We start from the raw sequence: 24,848 nt of genomic DNA, 5'->3' as shown, positions 1-24,848 counted from the left end.
TGTATATACCTACCCAATTTATGAGATTTTCAGATACACAGGAGGGGAAACCACCATTTTCTGGCCTCGCAATGAAGTTTTGCAGACACTGCCACCAAACAAACACTTCACTGATTGGCTGAAATCCTGAACGGGTGGGGTTAAAGCTACGAAGTGCTATACAGTAGTTTAAAAAAAGATTTAACGGGGGGGGTGCCTGACGTTTTTATATATATCTCGAGAACCGCACCACCTAGAAACTTAATTTTTTTTTTAAATGAAAGCTGAGAATCCGGGCCACCTAAGGGGCTAGCCGGGCGCCGGGTGGCATGCTTAGAATCCGGGTAAAACCCGGCTAGCCGGGCAATATGGCAACCCTAATAAGACGACACCCGGCGTATAAGACGACCCCCGACTTTGTAGAAGATTTTCCAGGGTTAAAAAGTCATCTTATACGCCGGAATATACGGTAGTAGTCTAGCAACAAGAGAGCTGTGACTGAATCTCGCAACATTTTGTGGGTTTTTTTCTTAAAAGCATCTGTGGATGCCTCCAGTTTCAATAAGGGCTATAAGGGAGGGCTTACTCTCTAAGTGTGGCCTTTTCCCACTAACTGCCCCCCCCCAATTGTATCCTTCAGTGGGGCAAATTTTGGGAAGAGCGATTTATGTCAGGAAAATGGTGCAGGAAGGCAGAAAGGTTCCCTCCTGCTCTTCTCAGCACTTTGGGCTCGATCCAATTTATGGTGCCTCAACAACAGCTTTTAAGCACAGCCAATCATAATCTCCCACGACTTAACTATTTTGGCTTGTCTATGGTTTTAGCCGTAGAGTATTATAGCAACTGTCACATGCACAGCTTTTTTGTGTGAAACTTCAGATCTTACGTATTTAAAAGATGGGCAAACAATGTAAAGGTTTTTATCATTTCTAAAAAAATACGCATCTTAGAGCATAATAGCTTTTGTGATCAGACCAATTGTACAAGTTCAGCATTGTGCCTCTAGCACTGATCAAACAGAATGCTCCTGTTCCTCAACAATCAATATGTGATATCCACTGTTTGTTCCCAGTATCCGCTAGGCAGAGGTATGGTGTTCAGAGGAGATATGTATACACCATTATTTTAATTGTTTTTATCCGATTTTCCCAATAAGTCCTACCATGTCTACTGTTGCAGCATGCTGGCATAATGGCTTCATTGAATTTTACTCGGGTACCCCCAGTTTTATTTCTTGGAATGAGAGAGAACCGAGACTGCCCTTAAATAACTTGCTACCTAGTGATTATGGGTGATATCCAATGTTAGTTATACTTGGAGTAGACCCACAGAAATTGGTGAATGAGTCCATTGATTTCAGTAGGCTTACTTTGGGATTTTATCCAATTTGCTTCCAGATGCTTCTTGGAGCCATGGAGCATGGAAGGAGTTGAGTGGGAGTGAGGCAGGTTGCTGTGAGAGGGAGTGTGGGGAGAGGTACAGAGCTGAACATCATGCTGCCCACCCCTTGCAGAAGCAGCAGTCTCCAAGAGGCTGCTGTATTTGGGAGATAGTAACATCAGGCCTAGGCTCTGCTGAGGCTAGATTTCATCTGCCTAGTGGCTACAGCTGCCCAAGGCACTCCCCCAAACCAGCAGATTTTGTAGTCCTGTTGGGGAAGGAGACGATATCAGCCAAGCTGGTCATGGCTAGCAGGGGTAACCCCAAAAGGGTCACCCCACATGGGATCCCCTCTTTGGGTGGTGTTTTCAGGGTGCAATGAGGGTGAGGGCGCACCCCATTTTTTGCATGGCATGGCTTTATGTGCGGTGTTGATTGTGTGTTTTCCTCTGGGAAGATTGTCTTGTTTTTCTCTGGGCCACTTCCAAGGTGAGAGCCTGGAGGTGATCTGGAGTGGTGGTGGAAAGTGGTTTCATGCCCCTGGAGTGAGAGTCCAATCCAGCACAAAACTGTGCCCTTCTTGGGTGAGAATCAGAGGGTAGTGGTATTTATCCCAGGTGAGAGCTGGGGTGTGAGTCACATCCAAAGATTTTCTTTGTTGCTGCAGGGGTGAGACTGTGCTGGGACCATCAAGGGGCAAGCATTTCCACCTGCCTTGCCCCCCACCCCTGCTGTTAGTGACATTTTTCTGGGGACTGCCCTTTACCAGGAAGATGAATGCTTTTGGTTTGCTGTTCCTGTTTTTTTTAGAGATGTTAGGACTTCGTTAGTTTGATTTTTTTTTTGTAAATTGTATTGTTTTTATTTGTATTTTGTATTTGTATTTTTTTGTGTGTGTAAGCCACCTTGGGGGCCTATTTGGCCGAAAGGCGGCCTAGAAATAAAACATTACATTACATTACATTACATTACATTTGTTTAACTGTCTCCTAGTTTGATGTTTCCTGCCACCAACTTCTGCTGTGTATATTTGTTTACTATTGGTGGGTCAAGGAAGTATGTGTCTTGGCCAGTAATAGGGAATGGTTGGGAGTGGGACTGCCCTCCCTGTGATGATAGGTAGGGGGAGATGTGGTGGGTGAAGGTATAGAGAGGGGAAGAGAAGGGCTAATTACATCAAAGCCCTTGCCTCCTCTGCTTTGCCTGCTGTGTCTCAGAATTTGGGAACACTGGTCAGCCGATCCCCTGGCCTTGCGGTGGTGTTGATAAATCAAGAAAGAGAAAAGAAAGGGGGAAACACCAAGATGCTAATTTTTATTTTTTAACAGTAGGGAGGGCAGGTTTGATCATTTGCATGCTTTTAGAGTTCAGTGGGATTTACTCCTGTGCAACCATGCTTAGGAAAGGTAAAACTGACCATAGGGGAGGGGTGGGGGGAGGAGGAGGGCAGGAAGGGGAGGGGAGGAGATTGGGTGGGTGGGCACTGGGCAGAGGGAAAGTCCCTTTTCTTTCCAAAAGGAAAACATTGCGAACAGTATCATTCTTTTTCAGGGTTTCCCCCACCTTTTAATTCTACAGCGGGCACATGTAGCCTTCCACCCCAATTTAAACCAAAGCTGTCCCTGGCCACATCCACACCAGACCTTTATTTCATTTTAGACAGTCATGGCTTCTCCCAAAGAATCCTGGGAAGTGTAGTTAGTGAAGGGTGCTGAGTTGCTAGGAGATTCCCTGTTCCACTCACAGAGCTTCAATCAGAGTGGCTGACTGTTAACCCACTTTGGCCACTGAAGCTCTATCAAGGGTATAAGAGTCTCCTCTCAACAACCTTCACAAAGTACACTTCCCAGGATTCTCTGGGGGAAGCCATGTCTGTCTAACGTGAAATCAAAGTCTGGTGTGGTGTGGCCCCCTGATTCGGCAAGCCAAGCAGCTGTGAGTTTGGCTTTTAGAACACTGACAGTTGGTTCTTACTGAGCATGCCCAACGTTATCATTGAGTTCAAGCCAAATTTTCTTAAATTAATTAAAATTCAGCCAGGCATTTTTTTAACTTTTAAACTGTAGAAGGTGAAAGTCAGAGTATGGGGCAAGGTCAGTAACAGGATTACAAGTACTCTGTGAACATGGCTTATTTTTAATGAATGTCAACAGATTATGAGAATTCTGACAGAAAAAAGTCCAAAAGGGGTCTGTTTTTCCCCACTCCTTTTTTACACTTTGAACTCTCGATTCTCTCTCCCTGTTTTGTGGATTACCATGGAAATTTAGAGGGTTGTGAAGCAAGCATTTCTGAGTTCAGGACTATAAGTTTTGTAAGGTTTTGTGTTGAAATGAGCTTATGGGAAGCATCAGAATGGCATGGGGGTATTTTCAATTTAACATTGCAGAATGCGAAAAATCCATGCTGACTATAATATACAGCCCGTCTTGTGGCTGTATAATATGTATGGAATCTTATCAAATCTTTCCTTTAGTCTCAAAACTAAACTACTGTGTTTAGGAGGGAAGAGGTCCTGTTTTATCTTTCTACTTTGTCACTTGATAGACATCACAGTGAATAGTTCGTATGTGTGCTGTTTGAAATTAAATCATTGTGGAGAGATGCGTTTTAAGAGATGTGCATATAATAAAGTAGTTGCAAAAAAGTTTCTTTCCTAATTTTCTAAAATTTCAGACTGCTCATTATGTTGTATAGTATTTTTAAAAAATATACTCAATTATCAGCTTTTTAATAAACTGTTTAGCTGTATAGATGTACAGTCAAAAGACTTGCTTTCTAATAATTGTACATGATATTTCAGATGTTGATTAATTGTTTTCTTCTTCATTTCATAGGAACTGGAGACATTGTCACGGTCATGATCACAGAATTGAAAGTTAAGGAGATCCTGAATTACTTAGAGAAAAACATGTCTGTCATAATTGCAATAGCAGTTGGAACACGCTATCCAAACAAAAACTTTAATCGTAACTCTCTTGTCTTCGTATCAATATCATTCATAGTTTTGATGATAATTTCTTCAGCCTGGTTAATATTTTACTTCATCCAGAAGATCAGATATTCAAGTGCACGTGATCGAAACCAGGTAACTAGTTTTATTCTCAACATCATGTATCTCTTGCCATCAACTTTTATTGTGCATATAGATTTTTACTAAATATTTTTGTAACTGTTTTTAACCACTGTAAGCTGTCCAGAGTGCTATGACTACAGTGGAAAGATGGAATGCTAATCTTCTTAATAAATAAATTGTGGAGGAGTTTAAAGTTAATACAAGCAATTTATGAAAAGGTAATACCTTGATAAAAGTTATATTTCTATATTTTGCAGAAGGTCTTTATTATATGCAATTCTACAATTTTGAAAATGGAATATAAATGGTCCTGCACTAAAAATTACCCATTTTAATATTAAGGACAAAAGTAAAAGGGGGTATTTCCTGTAAAACCCTTAACCCTATGTGATGGTTCATCTTGTTTTGAACTGTTTTCTTGATCTGTTGCTTGGCACCATTTTTTTTTAAAGGAAGTCTTCTGGGAATAGGATAAGGATAATCCCAGGCAGTTGGAGTTTTATTAATAAACTAGGATGATATCATAATGTTATGCAGCCAATCAGAGTTGCTGTGTGCTAATATCACAGAGCGCAGCCTCCAGGAATTACTTTCTCTCTGTGGGGAAACATGATCAGTTCCTCTAGTTTCAGTTTGCAAGCTAAGTGGTCTCTTAAGTTTGCCCTAGAATAGATACTAGATCAGAAATCTTTTGAGCAATGTGACATATTTAAACTCATGCTACTTTTAACGGAATAATTGTAAATGATATAGACAATCTTCATCTGCCTTGGAGTCCTAGTTAATGGAAGACTAGATTTTATTTATCTTTCTGAAATGTGCTGTGCCATTTGTTAGTGTCCTTCAGGGTCATTTCCAATGTAATGTACTATTCATCCTCTGGTGGTTGAAATATAGATGTTTCTCTACCATTTAGAGTATTGTAGGAAGACCAAACAAGAGATGGTTTGATTCCATAAAGGAAGCCTCAGACCTGAACTTACAAGATCTGAGCAGGGCGGTTTATAACAAATGCCATTGGAGGTCGCTGATTCATAGGGTCGCCATAAGTCATAATTGACTTGAAGGCACATAACACACACACAAGTTGCAGGATATTAATACGGTTCTGTCAACATGTTCTAATACAGATTGATGAGTAACCTTATTTACATAAAAAGAAAGACATAAATTGTTTCTGCTTTCTCCTTCATATTATGTTAGTGGAAAAATTTAATTTTTCATTCCTATAGATGATCTTTTGCACTACTGTCCCCTTTTTTTCAGATGACAGACAGTCTGGGAGAAGTCATAGCATTGGAGGTTCCATGCTAGAGTTTGAACTTCTAGATATTTATGTGTTTATGTTAATATCCTGGGTAGGAATATGATGACACTATGTCAAAATATTGTGAAGTTCTGTGAAACTTCTCTAGCAATTGATCTCCAGTCTTAAAATTTATACCATTTCATGTGGTATGTTGAATATACATTGGCACTGAAGATTTATTTAATATATTGGGTACTAGGGGCTGTCACCCCTGCTTGCTTCACTTGCCAAACCCACCTATACCCCACCCTCCAGCACCCCCAAGGCCTCCCTACACCCCCTCTGCCAAGCACCCCTTAGCCATGTCTCCATCCCCTCTGCCATGCTGCCCCCTACCACTCCCCCGCGCCTCTGCCAGATGCTCCTAACTGTCCCCCCACCCCCTCACCAACCTCATCCCAACCCACACTAGCCCCCTGCATGCACACTGATGTGCTCCCCTTCCCTTTCCAATGATCTCCGAAGTGCTTCCCCTCCCCTTCCAAGGGTCTCCAAGCCACCTCCCCCTGGTCACCTCCAAAAGGGTCTCCAAGCCTTCTCCCCTCCAACCGCCTCCAAAAGGGTCTCCAGGCTGCCTCTCTCCCCAGCTGCTTTCAAAAGGGTCTCCAAGCCTCTGCTTCCAGCTTCCCACTTACCTTATGGCTCTGCTCAAGCTACTGCTCGCTTGTTGGCTGCTGCCCCTCTCGTCATCTTTGCTGCCTCCTCTCCCTTGCTGTACCATTGCAGCCTAGGTTTGCCTTTACTTGCCATCACCTGTAAGCGTCCTGCTGCCCGTGAGTGCTTCAGCACAGGCACATGCCTGCGCAGAAGAATTCACAGGTAGTGTGATGCTTACAAAAATATAGTAGGATATTTTCAGAGCAGAAGGAATTTTTTTAATGTTGGCATACATTCAGTAATCCTTTGTAAGAGGAGCTTTGCTCTTGGCCTTTCACTCACTCTTCAGAAGGGGCTGTGGTGAGGGAGAAGTCTTAGAATGTAACAGCACATTGCTTGGGAATCAAAGATAAATAACCCTGAGTAAATGTGGGGGTTTGTATCCAAAGAAGTTCTAAGTCACTCATTCCATTAGTGCAAGGATTTACGCAGAGCTTGGAAGTTTACTTTTAAAAAGTAATAAATTACAGTTACAGCTACATGGCCCAAAAAGTAGTAATTACCGTTACAATTGCTCTGAAAGTAACTGATTGCTTTTATTCAAAAGTAATTGCTACAATTACATTTTAGTTACTCTTTTAAAAAAAATTGCCTACAAGGTGCTGGCCTTGGCTGCTGCACATCTAAATAGCCTAAAACAACATTAAAAATAAGCACACATGGACACAAACACAGAGGTTAGTAGAATAATTTTTTTTATCTGTAAGATTAACAGAATGGCATAACATAATCTGACATCCCCACACCCCACCCCCACCAGCAATGATCATACTCCAACACACATATAATTCACTTGAAATCAAAATTTACACTTGAAATGCTGCTTTTACAATACATTTTCTGTTATGTCTCAAAAGGACAGGATGCTCAAAGAGCACGTCAGACAAGGAATGTCTTTTTACAGATTAGGTTGCCACCAGTACTGAACAGGCATTCTACTGTGGCGCTTGAAGTCATGACTGTGTTGTGCTGCAAAAAACAATGCAGCACCCCTTTCAACTAAAACACATTTTGATCAATATGGCAATCCCCTATCATCAAAGAAAAATGCAAACTTTAGTACTTTACCAGTAGCCTTTATAATTTTTTTTGTCAGCAGTATAACTTAGAGGTAACTTAATCCTGTACATACTTGCCAGGAAGTAAGTCCCACTGAACTCATTGGGTAGACATGTATGCACAATTGAACTGTCAGAAGCAAAACTTAAGAGACATAACTTAGGTAAGCAGAAAATGCACATATCAAAAGTAATCCACCAGTAAAAACGTTATCCCTTCTCCTGCAATTAAAAATGTGGTCTTGCCCAGCATATAGTGAAACTATGGAATTTACTGCCACAAGAAGCAGTAATGGGCACCAACTTGGATGGCTTTAAAAGAGGATTAGACAAAATCAGCAGCACCTAGCAATGATGGCTATGTTCTCCTTCCACTATGCTTCTGAATATAAGTTGCTGGAAATACAAGTGAGGAGAGTGCCGCTCGTGCACTCAGGTGCTGCTTATGGGCTTCCCTTTAGAGCATCTGATTGGCCACTGTGAGAACAGGATGCTAGGCTAGATGGGCCACTGGTTGTATTCAGCAAGTTCTTCTTATTTATTTTTTAAAAAAAAAACATTTATACCTCGCCCTATTTTCGAAGGAACTCAGGGCGGCTTACAATAAAACAGAAACGGTTAAAAAAATCACTATATTCAATTTAAACAATTTAAGTGAGTTAGATACAAAGTAAGTTAAAAACTAACTACTATAATTAAAAGCCCGTCTGAATAGAGCAGTCTTCACCTGTGCACGAAAGGCCGATAATGAAGGGGCCAGCCGAACCTCGCTAGGAAGAGAGTTCCACAGATTAGGGGCAGCAATCGAAAAAGCCCTATTCTGTGTCTCTGTAAGAAAGACTTGCGAAAAAGGAGGAGTGAGAAGAAGAATCTCGCTGGAGGATCTTAGAGTCCGGACTGGTTCATAGAGGGAGAAGCGCTCTGACAGATAGCCTGGACCTAAGCCGTATAGGGCTTTATAGGTCAAGACCAGCACCTTGAATTGTGCCCGGAAACAAATGGGCAACCAATGGAGCTGATACAGCATAGGGGTTGTATGATCTCTATAACCCGCCCCAGTCAACATTCTGGCTGCAGCTCTTTGTACCAATTTCAGTTTCCGAGCAGTCTTCAAGGGCAGCCCCACGTAGAGTGCGTTACAGTAGTCTAAACGGGATGTCACTAAGGCATGTGTCACCGTGGTCAAGTCTGACAGATCAAGGAACGGACGCAGTTGGCGCACCAATCTTAATTGAGCGAAGGCACTCCCGGCCACAGCAGAGACCTGCGCCTCCAGGTTCAAAGCCGAGTCCAGGAGCATCCCCAAACTGCGAACCTGTGATTTCAGGGGGAGTGTAACCCCATCCAGCACAAGTTGAATCCGTATTCCCTGATCTGCCTTCCGATTGACGAGGAGCACCTCTGTCTTGTCAGGATTTAATCTCAGCTTGTTCTTGTGTGTATTGCAACAAACAACGAAGGTACTTGTGGGGCCTTACAGATCAGGGATAGCCAACGCAGTTTCCTCAGAAGTTGTAGGACTACAGTTTCCATCATTCCTGATAATTGGCTATGTTGTCACGATGCTGAAGTTGGTTCCTGGTTCCCAGTTCCTTATTTGCTTGAAAGTTAAAAACACTAAAAAACAAGAAAAGTTCTCAGCTACAGCAACTCTATAAGAAAGTTAACATGTCTCTGAACCCCAAAATATATGTTGGGGTACCCCATATCATATATGGCTGTGATCTGGGGACTCTCCCCATCTAGAATAACAAATTTATTCAATCAAAATTATCAGACTTCGAAAATCTCATAAATGCATAATGATGTCATAAAATCATAAAAAATAAGTAACTGAGGGTGCCCACCCCGAAACCTGCTCTGGGCTGGGGCCAATCATGCACCCCAGGAAAGAGGAGGGTGTCCTCTACGAGATGCCAGTACGTGCTGCCTGGCCCACAACGTTTGCTGGGTGCAGGGCAGGGATAAGGGCATCTATGCACAACCAAAATGGACAAAAAGATGCAGAAAAAAAAAGAAACTTGAGGATACCCACCCCACAATCTGCTCTGGGCCAGGACAAATCATACACCCAAGGAAAGGGGAGGATATCTTCTACAAGATGCCAATGCTTCCCACCTGGCCCAGAGTTTCTGTTGGATTCATGGCATGTATAAGGGCATCTATGCACAACCAAAGAGACAAAAAGCAAAGAAAAGATTAATATCCGGGGTGTTCACCACAAAATCTTCTCTGGGCCAAGACAAATCAGACACCCCAGAAAATGATAGGGTGTCCTCTATGCTATGCCAGTGCTTACGGCCTGAGCTTATGATCTATGTGGATTTAAAAAAATTTTGTATGGTCTTCCCTGTTACTTAGTTTGTTATAGCTCAATTATTATTTTTAAACAGCCATTGATGTTGGTGACAGAAGGACTCCTGGCAGGGTCAACAAACAATGATTTCTTGAAGAAGATGTAATTTCATAGATGACACTCCAAAGTATGCATGGATGGCATCTCATAGAACACAGTCTCCCAGATGCATGGAAATGTGATACGTGGTGCTCCAAATCATGGTTTAGGATGGGCACTCCAGTTTCTTATTTTCTTTCCTGTACATATTCGCTATTTTTCTAATACATATATGCCCTTGTCTGTACCATACATACAAAAGAAGCTCTGAACTGGGTGGGAACCCTCTCTTGCATGCATGAATGTATGACTGGTAGTTCCCAGAGCATGTTTTGGGGTGGGAACCCACAGTTCCTTATACAGTAGGGCCCCGCATCTCGGCACCCTGCTTTTCAGCGTTCCGCTAATACAGCACCAGTGGGGTGATCAGCTGGAGTGGGGCCTGGAGCTCCCTGTGCTCCAGCTGATCTCGCCGGAGGTGCGATCAGCGGGTTAGGTTCCAGACCCCCGCGCTACAGCTGATCCACTTGTCGGCGGTTTTTGCTTTTCGGCAGGGGTCTGGAACCTAACCTGCCAGATGATCTTATGAGTGCCCTGCACTCAGCAGAATCTATAGACCAGGTGGGAAGTACTGGCATCTTGTAGAGGCCACCCTCCCCCTTCCTGGGATGTATGATTTGTCCTGGCAGCAGGGGTGTATTTGTCCCAGGGGCTCAGGGAGTCCTAGACCCCTTACTTTTTTGGAAGCAGGGTCCCTATGTCTCCAGCATCATATGAGCTGATCAGCATGAAAGCAGAGTGTGTTAGTCACTGAGAAGTGTCTTCTAATATGCTTCCTTGTCCTTTCCTGCTGATTGGAGCCAATCAGAGTGAAAGGAAGTGAGTCACCCACTGAGAAGACTCTTTTCAGTAGCTAATACTCTCCTCTTTCATACTGATCATCTCCTAGGGACATCAGTTGTTGTGGGAGAAGGCATTAGCAAGGACCTCATTCTCAACCCAGGAGCAAAATAAGGAGGGAGGGGGGGTGTGGCTGTGGCTTAGACTATTACGAAGGGATCCTGCACTTCTGAATTCACCACTACACTACTGCCTGGCACAGTGCAGATTTTTGGGTGTGCACCCCCAATTTCTTATCGTTTTCTACATATTTTTGTCTCTTTGGGTTGTGTATAGATGCCCTTATCCCTGCCCTGCATCCAGCAAAAGCTCTGGGCGAGGCAGGACGCACTGGCATCTCGTAAAGGACACCCTCCCCTTCCCTGGGGTGTATGAGTTGTCCTGGCCCAGAACAGACTGTGGGGTGGGCACACCCAGTTATTTATTTTTTATGATTTTATCACATCATTATGTATTTATGAGCATTTCAGAAGTCTGATCATTTTGATTGAATAAATTTGTTGTTATTCTTAATGGGGAGAGTCCTCAGATCACAGCGATATATGATATGGGGTACCGCAACATATATTTTGAGGTTCAGAGACATGTTAACTTTGACTTGGAGTTGCTGTAGCTCTGAACTTCCCTTTTTTTAGTGTTTTTAAGTTTCAAGCCAATAAGGAACTGGGAACTAGGGACCAACTTCAGCGTCGTTATGTTATCTGAGGCTGATGGGAGTTGTAGTCCAACAACATCTGGAGGGCACTATGTTGAAGACCCAATTGGATTAACACAACTCCCTTCCCACCTACCCATCTGTTTCAAATACATCCAGAAAAGTATGTCTCTTAAATTCTATGTCTGACAGTGCATTCCTTTCAGAGGTAAAAATTAATCTGCAGTCCTATATTATACAGCCACAAGAGTGGCTGTATACTATAGCCAGTGTGGGTTTTTCACATTCAGCAATGTTAAATTGAAAATACCCCCCATGCCATTCTGATGCTTCCCATAAGCTCATTTCAAAACAAAACTTTACAAAACTTATACTCCTGAACTCAGAAATGCTTGCTTAACAACCCTCTCAATTTTTATGGCGATACACAAAACAGTCAGAGAGAATAGAGAGTTCAAAGTCTAAAAAGAGAGAAAAAAAACCCAGAGCCCTTTTGGACTTTTTTCTGTCAGTCATGTTCACAGAGTACCTGTAATCTTAATACTGACCTTGTTCCATACTCTGACCTTCATCTTATGCAGTTTAAAAGAAAAAAAACGCCTGGCTGATTTTTAATTAATTTAAGAAATTTTCGCTGGAAGCCTATGATATTGCAGGGCATGCTCAGTAAGAACCAACTGTCAGAGTTCTAAAAGCCAGACCCCCAGCTTCTGGGCTTGCCTAATCAGGGGGCCACACCCACACCAGACTTTGATTTCACTTGAGACAGTCATGGCTTCCCTCAAAGAATCCTGGGAAGTACAGTTTGTGAAGGGTGCTGCGAGGAGATTCCTATTCCTGAGAGAGATCCACAGGCCAGACTGGTTTAATAGTCAGCCACTCTGATTGAAGGTCTGTGAGGGGAACAGGGCGTCTCCTAGCAACTCTCAGCACCCTTCACTAACTACACTTCCCGGGATTCTTTGTGTCCAAAGTGAAATAAAGGCCTGGTATGGATGTGGCCAGGGACAGCTTTGGTTTAAATTTGGGTGGGAGGCTACATGTGCCTGCTGTAGAATAAAACAGTGGGGGGAACGCTGAAAAGCAATTATGCTGTTCACAATGTTTTCCTTTTGGAAAGGAAAGGGGCTTCCCTTCTGCCCAGCGCCCCCCCCAATCTAATACCCCTCCCCTCCCTGCCCCTTCCCCAGGTCAGTGTTGGACTACGACCTGGGAGACCAGGATTTGAATCCCCACATAGCCATGAAGCTCACTGGGTGACCTTGGGCCAGTCACTGCCTCTCAGCCTCAGAGGAAGGCAATGGTAAAACCACCTCTGAATATCCTTTACCATGAAAACCCTATTCATAGTCACCATAAGTCGGGATCAACTTGAAGGTAGTCCATTTCCATTTTCCAACATGATTGCACAGAAATAAATCCCATTTAACACTATGGAAATGAGTATGCAAATGATCAAACGCACCCTCCCTTCTCCCACCTATTCTCTCCCTCTTGCCCCTTCCCTCGCCCTTCCTTTGCCCCTCACTCCCCATCCCCATTCCCTTCCAATCCCCTCCTTCCCCTTCCCTCTCCTCCCCCTTCCCTTCCTCCTCCCCATGGTCAGTTTTACCTATCTTAAGCATGATTGCATGGAAGTAAATACCATTGAACTCTATAAGCATGCAAATGATCAAACGTACCCTCCCCCCCTTCCTTTGCCCCCCTCCAATATGCTATTTCCCCTTCCCACGCCCCCTCCTCCCTCCCGGTCAGTTTTTCCTATCCTAACCAAGATTGCATAGGACTAAATCCCATTGAACTCAATAAGCATGCAAATGATCAGACCTGCTTTTCCCCTTCTTCCCCTCTTCTCTCCCTTCCTCCTCCCCTGCCCTCTTGCTTTTTCCTCCTCCCCTGCCCTCTCCTGCCCTCCCTCCCTCCCTGGTCAGTTTTACCTATCCTAAGCATGATTGCACGGGAGTAAATCCCACTGAACTCAATAGATATGCAAATGATCAAACCTGTCCTTCTCCTCCCCTCTCCCTCCTGCCTGCTCCCCTCCCAGTCCTCCCCTCTGCGTCTTCTCCCCATCCTCTGCGGCCAGTTTCACCTATCATAAGCATGATTGCAGGGGAGTAAATCCCATTGAACTCAGTAAGCATGCAAATGATCAATCCATTCTCAGCAAACTTGGACAGGATCCCATTTCTTACCTCCCGGATTAAAAAGCAGGGAAATTCATTAATAGGTAAAAAAAACTTGAGGTTTAAGAATGTACCTATAGCCTGCAGCTATTTCTATCAAACTTTAAAAAGCAGGGAAATTGGGCAGCTATAGTGAATGCACCAGGGGAGCAGGAGACCTGACCTCCTCTCTGAGATATTGTACTGCCCTACAAATTTGTCAAAATGCAGACACAATTTGAGTTGGTCTTTCACAGTCCAATCCACTTCCTGTGTAGCTTGGAAGAATTTGATAACATGTGCCTCTGAGCATATGGTGAGTGGTGGCAACACCTGCCATCTCCAAAGATACAGAATTATATTTTTGTATGTTTGTTGGTGTTCTTCTTACTTTGCTTCTTTCCTGTGTTACTAATGTGCCTACAGATAATCTAAGCTAGAAAATCTTATTTCCCTCATTATTCATCCTAGAAATCTGTGTCAAATTTATTTTTATTAATTTCAAAGCCTTTTTATTGGTCAATGTCATATAATGGTGAAGACAGCTTTTTGTGTTTCAAATTGGAGGTTGTGTTCTATTTCTATTTTGGGTGCATTAACAGTTGAATCTGAAACTGCAGTTTGATCTAAAATCAGACTGATTACAATATGTTGCTACTTCAGCAATGACTCTAGCTGTTGGGAAAAAGAGGATGCATGTTTTCAGCCTGCTATGTTTAAACCACTTAATTTAAGGCAAGGTGGGAACTATCAATTAAAAACATAGAGCACACCTAGAATTTTGCTAGAATATATTTCACCTCCCTCTGTTTTATCTTGTGCAAACCGAGACACTCCTGAGGTCCACTGGAGACTATTCTGCAGAAGTCAGTGCCATTATTCCACAATTATATTTGGAGGTTTTTTTGTGTAAATTTTGCAAAGTGTTGCTATACTTCACATATTCACAGAAATAGAAACAAAAGAAAACGACTTCCTATAGGAAATGTCACTAAAATTGTAAAGTAAATCAGACATATTTAAAGTGACCATCTGAACTATATCAACTGTCTTAATAATGTTGTTTCCTCCTGGCTAAAACAAGATCAGCACAGCACATGTCTTGTTTCTATTATTTGGGCTGATTGCAGGTGTTGCCACCACTCACCATATGCTCAGAGGCACATTACCAAGTTTTTTGCCTACTAGTGAATACTTATCCTTTTAACTCAATGAGGCTTAATTTGGAGTAGACATATATAGGACTGGATTCCACCAGAATACATTTCAGCATTTCATTGGCTGTACTTTATTAATGTTGTACCAACTACAGGTACCAATTGCCACTTATGTACATATATTGTCTCAGCCTAAGCTACTTCACAGGATTGTTGCAAAGATAAACGGGGGGGGAGGGAATGGCAGTGGTCATGGCATTCACAAATTAAAATAAATCTGGGGAGGAGGTACACACAAGTAATAAGATGTCTGACAGATAGAAAGTTAACAGGTGAAGCTTTCCCCATAATAGTATTTTCAAAGAAAAAAGGCTTACTCCATTTAATTCCTACCTTCCCACAGCTGTCCATAAGAGCCTGATCTCCTGCAATGCTACCCCTAAACCATGCAAATAACTCAAGTAAAAAAACTAACAACCACAGAATTCGGGCAATTTTGTTTTTAAAAAAGAACATCTGTAACAGTATGAAATACGACATTTTCAGGCAAAAGGAAGTTATGAGACAGTAGACATAAAACCCACACACAAAGCCGTGACAAAAATACTCTGAGCATGAGCATTTTCACATTTAAAATTTTTACTCTTCATTGTTTTTGCTTATTTATTGCCTTGGGTCAGTCCCTAACTCTCAACCTAATCTACCTCACAGGGCTGTTGTGAATATACAGAAGGCAGAATTAAAATGGGGAAGAAGGAAAATAAGGCTGCAATGCAATAATGTCCACTCAGAAGTAAGCTTTATTGGGTTTAATTGGACTTATACACACTTCCCTGGGAGTAAGTCCCATTAAACCCATTGGGACTTACTTCTGAGTAGACAAGTACTGGATTGCAGGTTAGTCCTTGTATTACATGCATCAAATTTTACTTGCCTTAACCAGATTGATGCATTTTGTACTATAAAGGGTCATATCTGCGGATTGGTACAGCTGCAACCAGACCTTATCTTGCCTAATTATATCCTATACCCAATTTGATTTACCTAGAAGTAAGCTCCATTAAACATAAAGAGACTTAATTCTGAGTAGACTTGTATATATTGTACTGTAGGTCAGCTATACAATCATTTTTAACAAGTGCCTGTTTGAAACTCTTTGCGTTTGCCATGGGGAGGAGGATTTGCACAAAAGAGCTTCTAGGGAATCTTTCCCTCACAAGACAAAGATGCATCCTACTTGTTAGGAAGAACTGGAAGCAGCAGCTCTTTAGGACCCTGGCTGCTTGTTGCTGTAATCTCTGTCTGTCCCTTGCTCACCCTGAAGCCGAGGCTTTTGGCTTTTGGATTGCGTCTCTCCACTGGTAAACACTGAAAAATGTAAACGAAAATTAAAAATTTCAGCACTTCCAGTAGATTAGTTCATTCCACTCTGTCAAATGCCTTTTTTGCATCTAAAAATAACAAAATTGTTTTTATTATATTGTCTTGCACAATTTTAATCATATTTACTAGTCTTTTTATATTTCTTGTTGCCTTCCTGTTTTTTAAGAAACCCATCTGGTCAATTCCTACATAGTTCATCAGAACAGAGTTCAATCTCTCTGCCAGTATTGAAGACCAGATTTTTACATCTTGATTTAATAATGATATTTGTCTATAAGATTCTGGATTTGTGTGATATTTATTTGCTTTTTGGTTTAGCTTTATTCCAAGAGCCTAGAAGGGAGTTTAGTTGTACTATTTCATTGATAGTACTTAACAGAGGTACCTCTAATTCTTCTATAAATACTTTATACCACTGGTAGCCCATCTAGGCCAAGGGCTTTGCCATTTCTCTTTTTAATTACAGTTCTTATTTCAGTTAATATAAAAGGTGCTTGTAACTTCTGATCTTCTATAGATATTTATGAAATTCTTATATTCTTGAAAAAAATTGAATATCTTGAACGTTTGGATTTTCAGACTTGCATAACTTCGCATAAAACTCTGAAAATGTTAGAAATTTCATTTGAGTTTCTAGCTTCTTCGTTATACTTTAGGACAGATGTTTTTTCTTTTTACTCTTTAAGAAATAATCTAGCCATTAACATTTGAGGGTCTATTGCTTAGTTCAAACTTTTGCTGTCTTACAAAAGTCAATAATTTTTCTGCTTTTTGTATATTTAACACTTCCAGTTTCCTTCTCTCACCTAATAAGTTATCATAAATCTTGTCTCGATTTTGACAATTCATGTTCATTTTCCAATCTCACAGTTTCTTTTATTATGGATTGTTCCTGCTGATTTATTTTCTTTTTAACTTCTGAGATTTTTTAATATAAATATTCTCCTTATAAATGCTTTACTGGTATCCCAAATTGTGGGCCATGTTATATCTGGTGTAGCATTGCAAAAAAACCCCAAAACTCTAATTTCTTCTTTAACTATTTTTACCAACTCATCATTCTTCAGAAATCCACTATTCAATTTTTATTGTCTAAAGATGTTTATTTTTCTGTTTTTCCATGCAAAAGGTACTGGCACATGCTCAGCACATATATTAGGTTCAATTTTCACCAAATCAATTTTTGTCAAAAAGAAGGGGAAAACCAAAAAAAGATCTGTTCTAAAAAATGAATTATGAACAGGGGAAAAGAAAGTGCAGTCCTTCACTTGTTGATTTAAATATCTCCATGGGTCTATCAGTTGGTATCTATACATAAGTTCAAAAGAACTCTTGGGTAAATTTTCCATATTTGCATTTCCTGAAGATCTATCCAATTTAAAGTTGATAACTCCATTAAAATCTCCAGCTATCAATATATCTCCCATTTGAAAATTTTCTATGCGTTCAGCAAGTTTTTTTTGTAGAACCTTTCCTGAGGTATGTGGTCCATAAACATATTAAAGTTAGCTCTTTTCCTGACAAGCTACCATTAACCATAAAAAACCTTCCTTCTTCATCTTGCAGTATTTCATGATAGATAAATATAGATTCCTAACTATTATCGCTACCCCTTTCTTTTTTGATACATCTAAAACAGCAAGCACTTTTCCTAACAAGAGAATCTAAGTATTTTTCCTTGCCTTTTTGTGTTTTACTTCTTTCACTTCCTTGTTTGGAATTCCCTTCTATCTTTTCTTTTAATATCATTGCTTCTTCAACTGTTTTAAGCATTATCTATTCATTAATTATCATAACTAACAGTTTAAAGGGAATTCCCCACTTATATTTTATCTTTTTTTCTAAGTTATAATTTAAGAAATCTCAAATCCTTTCTTTTGTTTAGAACTTCTGGATGAACATCTGCTAATATCTGATTTTCCTTTATAAAGTATTTCCCTCCTGACCAATATTTATAGTTATTGCTTCTTTTACTCTCAGACTAATAAATTTAACCAAAAAATCTCTTGGATAAGCTACTCTTCTTGAAAAAGGTAGACTTGACCTTTTTTTAAATTCGTAGTCAAAAAGCTGATTCAGTACAAACTCAGCATATCCTGTCAAGCTGTACATAATTAGATAAATGTTTTTCAAGAAAAACTACCAAGTTCCCTCTTTCTATGCCTTCTGGCAGACCTCTTAAAAAAAATTCTTAACTCCTGTGATGTTTCTTCCAGTCTTGATTTATCACTAATTCAATTTCTAATTCTCTATTTTTCACTTTCATTTCTCTCAATAAACTCTTAAATTCTTCTTGTGATCCTTCCATATTATCAATTCTTTTAGTATTATTTACTGTTCCATTCTCCAGTTCTGTCACAGCATTTTCAATATTATTTTTTTCTACAACCATTTCCAGTTTTCCCAAAGTATTTAAATCTCTCTGTTCCAATATTTTATCCAAGTTGCCTATTAACTCCTGCATCTTATTTTCCTGATCAGCAGTACACGCTTCAGTCTTTTTATCATTGTCCAGTTGTCCTTGAGTTCTTTTTCCTGTACAGTAGGGCCCCACTCATACGGCAGGTTCTGTTCCAGGGCCCCCGCCAAAAAGCAAAAACCGCCGGAAAGTGAGGCCCTACTCAGATGTAGAGTGCGAGCTTCCTGCCCTACAGCTGATTGTGCAATCAGCTGTAGCACGGGGAGCTCCAGCTGACAGGGATCAGCTGTAGCGCGCAATCAGCTGTAGCGCGATCAGTTCTCGTGCTCCAACTGATCCCTGTCAGCTGGAGCGTGCGATCAGCTGGAGTGTGTGGAGCTTGCACGCTCCAGCTGAAAGCTGTCAGCTGGAGCACGGTGGCTGCAACTCCCCACTCTACAGCTGATCACCCTGCTGGTGCCGCTGTATTAGCAGAACGCTGAAAAGCGGTGCACTGACAAGCGGGGCACTACTGTACTGCTTTTATATCTGTGAAGAGTGTTTGTTGTATTTTATCCCATGGGGATATTTTCTGTTCCTCTACATCCTCCTTTCTTGTCTCTTGCCTCTTGCCTCTGTTTGTTTTTTCTTGGCCCCATTTCCCCCCCAAATTTCTGTTATTTTCACTTGCCCTTCTTGCAACTCCATTCAGCTAGAGATTTCCTTACTAGATTTGTAAATATAATCAATATTGGTGTAAAATAGTTACCAAACAACCAAATAATTATTCAGTCCCTTAATTTAAATATCTAGCTTATTCTTTTACACTAACATTATTCTTTCCCACCTCTCCAACTATTATCATTCAGCCTTTTTAAAGATCAGGAGAAACTTGATAAAAAATTTATATGGTTTAAACAGCTTATCTTGTTAAAGTTTGATGAAGAGGTAGCAACTAGAGCATGATGGGAAAAGTTTAGCTTATTTTATAAAGGGGGAAACAGCTGCTATAGGATATATATATAATTTTATTTATTTATTATTTATTAAATTTATTAGTTGCCCATCTGGCTGGTTGTCCAGCCACTCTGGGCGACGTACAAGATAAAAAACAATACATTAAAACGTTAAAATTTAAAACCATAACAGTAAAAACCTAACCCACCCCAAAAGCCTGCCTGAAGAGCCAGGTCTTCAAGGCCCGGCGGAAGCTCATCATAGAAGGGGATCTTTATATTATATGGAGGATCTTTAATTATTGGGATTTCTTTGGCACTCGGGATCTCTTACTGAAACATTTGGAGTCATAAAAAAAAATCAGGTCAGAATGACTAGTGATCTTTATATCTGCTCCCGCTTTTGTCCAGGAGTATGTAGTTTGGCTCACTTCCCTGACTCATTTGAAGCAGATATTTTCACGGTGCAATCTTATGCATGTATATTCATAATCAAGTCCCACTGAATCCATTAGGGCTTACTGCTGAATAGATATGTAGAGGATTGTGCTGTCAGTTTCTTAGGGATTATCCAGTGGTGACAGAAATTGATGGGAGCAGACATAGGGCAGACCTACTTAGCCTTTTGCTGCTGAAGGCCTTCTCAAGTGGCTGGCTGAAGTTTGTGTCAAAATATGTACAATATTTTGCTTTTCTTATCTTTCTTTATGGCCCATATGGCTTTGCAATGCTGATGAGCTTCTCATTTCTCTCATATTTGATGGACAGTGAGAAAAATAAGATACATACATGTATAATGTGGGAGAGAGCCTGAGGCACAAACAAGCAGAAACAGGCCAAAACATTTAGTACACCTCAGAGAGCTACACTGGTTGCCAGTTTGTTACTGGGCCAAGTTCAATGTGTTACTATTGTTATATAAAGCCCTTAACGGCTTGGGACCAGTATACTTTACCCCATATGTGCCCGCTCAACTGCTTTGATCTATGGAACTAGCAGTATTACAAGTGCCACACAATACTCGTTCGACACTTGTAATAAATTATTCTTTTACTGTGGCAGCACATGCACTTTGAAACTCCCTGCCTAAGGCGCCTTTGCTATATTCTTTTCAGCGCCTGCTTAAAACATTTTTATTTAGGCAAGCCTTTCCAGACACGTAGATGTTGATATGTTTTAATTCAGCCTTTCCCAAACTTTAGGTCCCCAGCTATTGCTGGACTACAGTTCTCATAATTCCTGACCACTGGCTATGCTGGCTGGGGCTGATGGGAGTTGTAGTCCAACAACATGTGGGAACCCAAAGGTTGGGAAAGGCTGTTTTAATCTCTTTTAGTTTACTGCTGATTTTAATTGTCTTTTAAATGCTTTTAACTGTTTTTATTGAAAATTTTAATATTTCTTGTAAACTGCTTAGAGGTTTTGTTACAATCAAGTAGTATATAAATTTTGTTAAATAATAATGAATGAATACCTTCCTATCAGTCAACTTGCTTGTTTTCCATGTCATCCTAAGTTTCCAGTTTAATACAAATTGTGGAATGGCCAGTTAATTTAGCCATTTCTATGTGTTACCTTGAAATAGGATTCTTTTGATTGCAGTGTATTACTACTTTTGAACTTGAGAACTGTAAGGCATAAGAGTGTGTAAACCTTGTTTCCAGTAGCTGAGCAGTGGTTCTGCCCCTGCATACTTTCTCGTGCCCACCCTGTAAGAGTACCTGGGTGCTATATGCCTACGTATCTGACAATGCAGCTACAAATCTATATTGGAGTTGTGGGGGTAGAAGAAATATAAATAAAATAGTAAAACTAGATATACTACTGAAGCATTATTTAGTCACAATACATTATAGCCATGTTTGTTCTTATTGGAATGAAGGTTTGAGTAGGAGCATCCAGGAATTTAGAACTTTAATCAGAGTAATGGAATGGATTTTTGTGTGTGTATCTCTCACCTTGACACTGGAAGCTGTGTTCTTACCAGGTCAGACTATTTGTACGTTCAGCTGCTCTGGAAGGTTTTTTGGGGGGGATCATTTAAAACTGTGAAATAGTGTGAGGAACCACAAGGGGGAGGGGAAATTGGTGCACATAACCTCTTTTCCCCTCCTTCAGTAGGAACGTCTACTGGAGCTGTGGTCTTTCCATACATTAAAGGTGCCCTTCTGCTTGGAGAATGGACATTCAGGATCCAACCCAGTGTAAAGCACACAAATGCATATGGCTTAGATTACCTCAAAATCAAATCTCTTACATATTCTTGTCAACATGAGAAATTAGAAAAAGATTAATGTAACCGTCCTGGTTTCAGATGTTTATAGAAAATCTTTGTAAAGGCATAACTTCTTTTTTGCTTTTTCAGCTACTACAATTATGTTCTCAGTTATTTAGAAGAACAATTGTGTTCTTAGTTATTTAGAAGGTTAACACATTGCTTGATCCCCACCATATAAACCTAATCCTCCTCCTATTGGGAGTCTTGGTTACTGAAGCAAGGAAATGTGAGCTTTTTCTATTCTAAGTGACCCATCTTATAAATCTGTTGAATCAGCTAGCAGATGACCATTCTCAATTGCCTTGGAAACTATTGTTGAAGGCTGAATCTCAACTTTAGGCATAGACATTCTTGCTTGCAATTGAAAGGGATTCCCATAAAACATGAGCTTCATATGTATAGTCCAAAGAGACTAGTTTTGAAAATGCCCTGAACTGTGCAGCTGGTATTGGCAGTTCCCCTATAGCATTTATAAAATATAGTGAATAAGCTGTAATCACCATTTTAGGATATAACCAAAGGCAATTTAAAGGAAGAAATACAGTTTTTCCAACATCTAATCACTCTGTGTTTTATACAGCGTCGACTCGGAGATGCTGCCAAAAAAGCTGTTGGTAAATTGACAACAAGGACGGTGAAGAAAGGTGATAAGGTATAATCACACAAATGAAATGTTAACTCTGTGTTTCTTTACAAGAAAATGTATAATTGGATACTGATTTAATTCTTCCTCTTACCAGTTTATTTGCCTCACTGCAATCATCTCTTATCATTTTCAACAATAATTCAGTGGGTTGTTGGTGAGACACCTCACTGCTCATCCTTCATTGCCTAAGTGCCTTTAAGCTGGGAGGGCTGCTTCCCACCTGGATAATCCTATGTGCCCCTCCTAGCCTAGAAAACAGTATTGAAGTGCCATGGATGCTGTTATATATACACGCTCACACTCTCACACACAGTCAGTCTCTCTCTCTCTCTCTCTGGTCTTGCTGCCATTTCTAATGTTATTTTTACTGCCTGCCTGCCGCCTTTGCAGTGCCTGTCTGAAATTTTTATTTCAGTGAGATTTTGATTTATTTATTTTTTAATAGGAAATTGTTTCCTGCTGTTCCTCTGGGATACTAGCCAGGCATTAAATGATCCAGGACTGCCCCAGTATTCACATTTTTCTGGGGAGTGGTATTAACACTTATGCAAATCTATTGTGTTCCTTGGGTTGTCTCAATCCTTTTGTTTTGTGGAGTCTTCCACAACAGAAATGTAGAAATGTACTTCCATGTGTATATTTAGAACTTTATTAATACAAAGAGGGAAGCTGCTGGCTTCTTTATAACATTGATTCAGGTTTAAAAGACAGGGAGTTTGCAGTTCAGGCAGCAGCAGATGTGCATGTAGTTGACAGGCATATGGGAATAAATCTGCCATTCATCAGTGTTGCTCATCAGGATTTCCTGTGTAAAATATTGGCTGTCTGTTTCCTGCAGTGAAGAGGCTAATTTTGCCTTGCAGTACTTTTTGATATCCTTGTCTGTACTTCATTATATCTGGAGGAAATATATAAAAAATTGTTCAGCTGACAGTGAAAGCATAGGCTTTGTGCGTGCATACATTTTAAAGGTTTTGCTCTACGCTACAAATTGTAAAGAAATCCTGTTATTGATATTCTGTTGTGGAGAGTTCAAATGGTCACTTTATAGACAGAAAGAGTAGCTGGAATTCAAGTATTGTTTGGTAATAAGCTGTTCAGAAAGTGATACTATCCTTTCCCCTGGTAAGAATAATAACAGCTTGCCAGGTGTGGCAAACACTGGTGCTTTGGAAAGCCAACAATAAAATCTTATGTTTTCAGTGCTTCTTCATGGTCTATGCACAGTTCCACATATGGTTCTGCTTCTGCAAAAAGCAGAGTACAGAACCTTCTAAATCAAGGGTGGAGAACTGTTGGTCCACAGGCTGGATGCAACTCGAGGGCCTTGTCTCCCCTCTACAGTAACTAGACTTGAAAACAGTTTCTATTTGGTGCCAATGGAAGGCTGTGTTCACGCTAAATTCCAGGTGGGAACGAGATTTTTATGATGATTGCAACTCCCATCCCCAGCTGCAGTCCCCTTGAAGATCCCAGCTGCAATCTCCATGAGGACACATTTCTCCCCATCTACCTATCCCCACACACAATTAGACTTAAAAGAGCTACAGTGATTATTTATAATTGGTTGGGGAGAGTGAGTGTGAGGGATGTGTGTACCTGACTATGTATTGCTGTATGTGTGCCAGCTCTGACCTCACCTGTTTTACCCATGCCCACTTTTGTTTTGGTCCTGCCCACCTCAGGCTACAGCCCCTGGAATGTTGGCTACAAGGGAATGCAGCCCTTAGTCTGAAAAAGGTTCCCCACCTCTGTTCTACAGCTATGGAAATATTATTGATGGTACATCTATCCCCAGTCTTTAAGGTGTACACACACAGGAACATGAGCCCCCGTCTTCCTGTTGTGTTTCTTCTGGACCATTGCAAGGGTTGCATCGCTGGAACGTTCTCAACATTTCCATAGCAAATGTTTTCATTCTCGTGAGAGAAATTTTGCTTATTCTTCCACTCTTCAATTGCTACAACTGTCCGTTCACTGCTTGTTCTTACATTTTCACTCTGTTCTTTTTAGGAAACAGATCCAGACTTCGATCATTGTGCTGTCTGCATTGAAAGTTACAAGCAGAATGATGTTGTCCGCATTCTGCCATGCAAGTAAGCCAACATTTTTTTTTTTTGTTATTGGTTGTTTGAGAGTGCTTTACCCTTGAAAATGAATGTTAGGCTCCTTATCTTTTTTAGGTCACTCTTGGCTTCACTCTGTTAGAACTTGGGTACTGTATTCTATGCAGTTTTGTGTGTGCACAATCTCTGGTAGGAGAACCATGCAAAAAAGGCCTAGATGATGAAAAGAAAGTGGTGTATGAATGAGGAGGACGTGATAGTGGGGAAATAAGACAATCATTAAAATGTGTTGTTAGTGCAGTGAGTGCCATGGTTCCTGTGAAGACCTTTTTTGGCATCCCTCAAGACATCCAAACAGATCTATATTAGGTTTAATGAAGATGGGGCCTC

The 24,848-nt window shown here is 40.8% G+C and overlaps 1 protein-coding gene across 2 annotated transcripts in view; it reads left to right on the top strand.

The window, feature by feature from the left end:
• The window catches only part of RNF130 (ring finger protein 130), a 111,784-nt gene that overhangs the window by 27,440 nt on the left and 59,496 nt on the right, over positions 1-24,848 (top strand). For both annotated transcript variants that reach the window (XM_061617335.1, XM_061617334.1), the window contains exons 3-5: positions 4,197-4,447; positions 22,327-22,398; positions 24,406-24,488. In XM_061617335.1, the coding sequence (XP_061473319.1) occupies positions 4,197-4,447; positions 22,327-22,398; positions 24,406-24,488 (406 nt within the window). The remainder of the gene's footprint in view (positions 1-4,196; positions 4,448-22,326; positions 22,399-24,405; positions 24,489-24,848) is intronic.

Source organism: Rhineura floridana, chromosome 3 (genome assembly GCF_030035675.1).
Source record: "Rhineura floridana isolate rRhiFlo1 chromosome 3, rRhiFlo1.hap2, whole genome shotgun sequence".
Classification (NCBI taxonomy): domain Eukaryota; kingdom Metazoa; phylum Chordata; class Lepidosauria; order Squamata; family Rhineuridae; genus Rhineura; species Rhineura floridana.
Note: the sequence above shows the minus strand (reverse complement) of the source record. Positions and strands in the feature narration are given on the sequence as shown.